This window comes from Coffea arabica, chromosome 3e, assembly GCF_036785885.1.
Source record: "Coffea arabica cultivar ET-39 chromosome 3e, Coffea Arabica ET-39 HiFi, whole genome shotgun sequence".
Classification (NCBI taxonomy): Eukaryota; Viridiplantae; Streptophyta; class Magnoliopsida; order Gentianales; family Rubiaceae; genus Coffea; species Coffea arabica.
In genome coordinates this window covers 7,576,502-7,583,069 of record NC_092315.1, presented here as the reverse complement: position 1 = coordinate 7,583,069, position 6,568 = coordinate 7,576,502, and the positions used below count along the sequence as shown (strand labels likewise).

At 31.4% G+C, this 6,568-nt stretch overlaps 1 protein-coding gene across 1 annotated transcript; it reads right to left on the bottom strand.

Moving 5' to 3' along the window:
- Positions 1-4,616: 4,616 nt before the first annotated feature.
- LOC113736717 (cytosolic sulfotransferase 5-like) lies at positions 4,617-5,625 on the bottom strand. The gene has a single exon (XM_027263797.2). It carries the CDS (start codon positions 5,623-5,625, stop codon positions 4,645-4,647), a length of 981 nt encoding a protein of 326 aa, XP_027119598.2. The 3' UTR covers positions 4,617-4,644.
- Positions 5,626-6,568: the final 943 nt, after the last annotated feature.

Here is a 6,568-nt window from a genome sequence, read left to right as displayed (position 1 = left end):
ACGGCTTTTTTGATGGCTGTTCGGCCCTCTGGATACTCCAACGAAACTATGCATGTACTTCTTTTTTCCTTTTCGTTTTGGTGCGAAACTATGCAAGTACACGGCCTAGCTCCTCTTTGTGGACAAAGAGCTCTAGGGGTTTTGTTTGGGGGGAGGGGCCGGCGTTACTGTGAGTCTATGACCGGCATTGAGGTTCGCTTGTTCAATAGTGAACTTCTTGAATTTGGGTAGGTGCACTATGGCTGGCATGTATTTGGATGGTAGATTATTAGAAATAGTATTTTTTTCTAAAAAAATATTGTAATATCTTTTTTATGTGATGCACGTAGGATAAAAGATGATTGAAAATTATGAATTTGCATATTCGATGGCGAATTTTTTGAATTTTGGTAATGTTCATTGAAACTAAAAAAGAAAAAAAAATTGGTGTTGACATTAGCGCCGGCACCTTGTGAAATTGGCAGCTCCCAATAGGCGAAACCTCTTTTATACTGCCTCCGTCCCAATAAGTTTGCCGCGCTTGGGAAGTTGTGATTTTTACTAACAGTGCACTAAATGTTGCAAATTTTGTTTCACTTTCCACCTTTGCCCTCTAACGTGTAAAGCATACAAAGAGAGTTATGGTGGAAATTTATTGCTGTGGAACCTATCTATTTTGTTTAACTCAAAAATGCATGACCAAAAATCACGTATCAACAACGCATGACACACATTTGGGGTGTCTTCCTTTTTATTTTGACTTTTGAGTTAAAGTTGTAGGACTCATATTTTAAGAGGGTAAATGTTGAAATTGAATGTAAACAAGCTTTCTATTTTGGGTATGTGACAATTATTTTAGGACAAATAAAAAAGGAAAGCATGATAACTTCAATGGAACGGAGAGAGTATTTGTAATAAAAAGGTGTTGACTAGCGCCGAACATTTTAGAAAGGGATAATTGCAGAAGCCTCCCCTGAGGTTTCTAACATTTGCACTGACCTCCCCTGTGGTTTGAAAAATTACACTGACCTCCCTTGAGGTTACTAATCCTTTGCAAATTTAGTCCAAATGATTAAAATATTATTTTAGGGAGTGAAATTAGAATTTTGTACCAGATTTGCCCTTTGTGCTACATATCCAATGAATGACAAAGTACTATAAATCAATTAACAATTAATAAATTTTAAGGAGTATAATTTATGGGCAAACATGCATTACTCATTTAAAGTACCAGCTCTTTACGAGTATTTTACTTTCAAATATTTAATTTATGATAAATATATCAATATTTGTAAGTAAAATTCAAAAATTGTTATAGTAATATTCTTGCAAAAAGGAAATCGATAGGTTATTTATTTAATATAAATTAAATATTTTTTAAAAAAAAAATAAATGGCCCATAAAGTATTAATTTTTTATGGATTTCATCCATTACACGAGTAAAGTATTCGCTCTTTATGTGCATTTTATTTTGAATCATTTAATTTATGTTAAATACATAAATGTTTGTAACTAAAATTGAAAAAGTGTTATATTAATATTTTTACGGAAGAGAGATTGGTAGGTTTTGTATTTAACAAAAATTAAATATTTAAAAGTAAATACAAATCTGTATTTGAGCATAAATATTTGTATTAAATTAAATGTTTGAAAGTAAAATACCCTTAAAGAACCGGTACTTTAATTAGTTACCGACTCTTTATAGGCAAACACGCATTACTCATTTAAAGTACCGACTTTTTACGGATATTTTACAACATTTAATTTATGATAAATATATCAATGTTTGTTAGTAAAATTCAAAAAGTGTTACAGTAATATTCTTGCAAAAAGGAAATCGGTAGGTTATTTATTTAATATAAATTAAATATTTTTTAAAAAAAAAATGACCCATAAAGTATTAATTCTTTATGGCTTTCATCCATTACATGAGTAAAGTATTGGCTCTTTATGGGTATTTTATTCTGAATCATTTAATTTATGTTAAATACATAAATGTTTATAACTAAAATTAAAAAAATGTTATATAAATATTTTTACGGAAGAGAGATTGGTAGTTTTTGTATTTAACAAAAATTAAATATTTGAAAGTAAATACAAATATGTATTTGAGCGTAAATATTTGTATTAAATTAAATGTTTGAAAGTAAAATACCCATAAAGAGCCGGTACTTTAAATAGGTAATGCATATTTGCCTATAAACTATACTCCTTAAAGTTTATTAATTGTTAATTGATTTGTAGTATTTTGTCATTCATTGGACATGTAGTACAAAGGACAAATTTGGTAAAAAAATTCTAATTTCACTCACTAAAACAATATTTTAATCGTTTGGACTGAATTTGCAAAGGATTAGTAACCTCAGGGGAGATTAGTGTAATTTTTCAAACCACAGGGGAGGTCAGTGCAAATATCAGAAACCTCAAGGGAGGTTTCTGCAATTATCCCTTTTAGAAATTGGCACCCAGGCACCGGCGCCGCGTGAGATGCTAATCGGTGAAGCCCTCTGGCCTGGCGTTGTCTAGCGCCGAATTTTTCTGCAATTAGCGCCGCCTAATGATAATAGGAGCTAAGCTCTCTTCCGTTCATGGAACGGCGCCGAGTTTTTTTTTTTTTTTTTTAAATTAGAGCCGCCTAATGATAATAGGAGCTAAGCTCTCTTCCATTTATGGATTTTTTTTTTAAGCCTGCTCAACGGTGCCTATTGGGTATTCGCGTTAAAATATACTTCAAGTGATGAAATTTTCAAAAAGGTAAGATTAATTAGATAAAGTGTAATAAATGCAAGGAGGACTGAATTTTTAAAAAGGTAGAATTAATTAAAAAAATGTATAAATATAAGAAAGAATACTAATTATTAATATGTGTATATACATAACAGATTAGGTGAAATTTATGCGTGTTTATACTTAATAGGTACCTATTAGAAAAATCTATTTTTTTTAACCTGTATTCTTGGGATATTTGTTATAACTAGAACACTCTTAACTTATTATATAAATACACTTGAAATCTTTTTTTTTTTTTTTTTTGAAACAAGTACTCTTGAGACATCAGTTTGGTAAAACCCTTTACTTGACTAGCACGGCAGTTTGCAAGAATGTTACGTAAATTTTTATAGATTTTTGACCGATCAAATAGTGAAATCACGCAATCCTTGTAAAACCAAACTAGCTAGTATTCCTAGTAATTTCACAATTAGATTTTGATTCAATTTATTTGCTAATAAGGGTTGCATAGAATTGCCTATCACATTTCGTAATTGTTGTACCTGATGATTTGCAATTTCTTTAAGGGATAACTTCAGAACCTCCCACGAAACTTTCAACAATTTCACTTAAAGCTCCTCTAATTTTAAATATTATACCTACCTCTCTTCTTGACTTAGAATGTATACAATAACCTTCCTAAAAGAATGATAATCATCCTCTGCAAAAATAGTGGCCAATTTATTTTTTTCAAAAGGAAAAATTGTAGTAAAAAAATCAAATGGCTATCCAAACTTAAAAAACTCACTACCAAGCATTTCCCTTCACTAAATAGTTTTATCAGCACCACTACCATTTATTCTCCAAATTAATCCATTTCTTTTGTATGTCCAAGTTTTTTATTCTTTACCATAATCACAATCTTCATATCTGACATATTTCAGCTTCTGTCATGCCCCTAAATTTTCTGATCTTTCATTCTTCTAATTTATTCTCTTTTTTTCTCCCACCAAAGTTCAATAAAACTATTGCAAATACAAGTATGCAATAGTAAATTTTGCTAAATGAATATGGAGAAAATGATTTAAACCTTAGACAACGCCAAATATTTGGGACTTGGAGGAAAAAAAATTAATGATATTGATTTGAACCAAAATAAAAATCCTTAAGAGCAATTTGAGATATGTATAAGGATTTTCTTACACATATCAAAGCTACTATTCAAGTGAGGGATGTGTAATTTTTAAACATCAAGGGTGCTAACTCTAATTGTCATAAATATCAGGAGAGGTTTGTGTAATTATTAAACATAAAGGGTGCTAACTCTAATTGTCACAAGTATCAGGGGAGGTTTCTGTAATTATCTCTTGCTTTAAGTAGATTTTACACACTTAAAAGAAGTTATTCAGCTAAGGAATATTACAATTTACATTTTTACGAGATTTTGAAAATCATAATCACTTCTAAAATTGTATTACTTTAGCCATTAAGAGAGAGCTTATATTTTTGTTTAGTAAATTCTTTTAATTTAGATGCTTCGTTTTGAACTATGATTCGCTATTGCCTGTTTATGAATAGTTTGATAATTTTTCTTTCATTTTTGCCAATAAGAACCATCAGCTAACAGCAAGCTTTCAAAACATGATAGAATATGGCCTGAGGAAATAATGAAGCGAAATGGTTCTTGATATTTTCTTTTCAAAATTAACCTAAAACCTCGATTTTTCTTATGTAATGAAATTGTGCATGTTAGTAACTTGAAAGAGAATACGAGTTTTATTGCTACAATGGCATTATTCCGGGCCAGTTTGTACAAATAAACTTCACTTGTACCGTGTGAAAGATTTACTATTGTGACAAATTCCAGTATTTTATTGTCGATCGTATGGAATTGTACAGAAGAGAAGGAACACATATTGCATGCCTAAACATCAGGTGCCGCATTTCTGGTGTTCGTCATGCATCAAGATCAAGTCCAGATGCTTCCAGCTTCGTGCGGGCAATTTGATCAAGACGCTCCTCCATCTCTGCTGTTAGATAATTCTTCGAATCCCCAGTGACACCAAGCCTGAAATAGCCACTATTATCCAACCAATTCCATGGATTTACCCCATTCTTGTTAACCTCCAAGTTCTTGAGTCTCTCCAGGCTACACCTCCACAGAATTTTGTCCACTTTTTCCTCCTCAGTAAATGGTTTCCCGAGGAATGAAGCAAGTTTTTTCAGTTGCCCTTTTGGGTCCTTCTTTAGCTCTTCGTACTTCATGAACAATATCTTCTGAGGCATCTTTGAGCTTTCTTTATGATACTCCAAGGCATGATCAAAAATAGGTCCATAAAGGTAAGTTCCATTGCAGAAGGACTCAAATGCTTTCTCCAAAGAAATTTGTTGTTTGATGCCAATTACAAGTGGTCTTTCTGTACCACATGTGTCAACTTTGGTGCTATTGAAATAGTGCCAAAATGAGATAAAAGTGTCTTTAGGATTTCGAGTAAGGTAAACAATTTTGCAACCTGAGTTCTTCATTGAATCAGGAAGAAGACTATAAGGTAAATGTGTGTGAAGAAGTCTTGGAGAAGCCATACCAGAAAGCACAGAATCTGAGTTAGGAACAAAGACCATAGACTCAATAGTTGGAACAAATAAATGTGGACTGCCCTTCGTGAGAATATCTTCATTTTCTTGATCCGCACCATTGTTGATGCTCAAACAAAGGGCCTTAAGCCATGTAGTCCCAACTTTGAGAGATGAAGCTAATATGATATCATCGTCACGCGGGACAAATTCAGTTGATAAAGCTATGGTGGATTGAAGAATGAAAGGTTGAAACCAAAAACCTTTCCATTGATAGATATCAAAGCTCTCCCAAAAGATCTCTTTGGGAAGAGATTCAAGAAAATCTTGAAAGCAGTTAGATTCAAATGACTTAGAAGTCATGTTGAGCATGAGAATGGAGAAATAGTACTAAATAACCAAAAAAGAGAGCCGGGCAATGAACTTATCTCGTAAAGTGCATATAAATAAGCCTGAAATGTAAACCCTTTAGTTTAGTTCAAGTTGCTAAATACTGAAAAGAAGTTCACTTACTTGGCCTGACCATAATTCTAGTCAGTGTGGAGATATCATGGCTAGATCAGCAGGTAACATATCCCGTACGTTAGGCAATCAGGCTGCAATAAATGAATAAAATATTCACATACTAATGGTCAAAGCCTTTGGATAAAAATTAGGACAAATTACTTTTTACTCTCTTGTAGTTTGGTACTTTATCACATAACCCTCTATTGTTTAAAAATTCATATGTCACTCTCTTATGATTTGGTTTAAAGTGTCAATGTTAGTTTTAGCATTCATTAAAACTTACGATCAATAGTAAAAAGTCAAAATCAAACTAATAAATTGATAAATTTACCCTTTCATTAATTTTTTTCCCTCCAAACATAAAAAAGAAGAAATTGAATAAAAATAGATAAATAAGAACTACAAAATATCATTAAAGATTTAGTATAAAAACTATAATGATATTTGTAGTAAAAAAAGATTTAGTACTTTTTGTTTCTTATTTATTTGTTCTATATTTCCCTTCCATCTTTTTTGTTTCTTATTTATTTAATTTTTAATTTCCTTCCATCTCTTTTATATTTGAAGAAAATTGAGATTTGTAGGCCAATGTATAGGTTTTCAGAATCATCTCTTCTCTTCCCAAAAGATAAGGAAAAAAAGAAAAAAAAAGTAGTGAAAGGGTGAATTTGTCAATTTATTAGGTTGACTTTGATTTTTTACTATTGATTGTTAATTTTAATAGAAAGACTAATCGTGACACTTTAATTCAAACTATGAAGAGGTGTTATATATATATAAACCATAAGGGTTTATATAG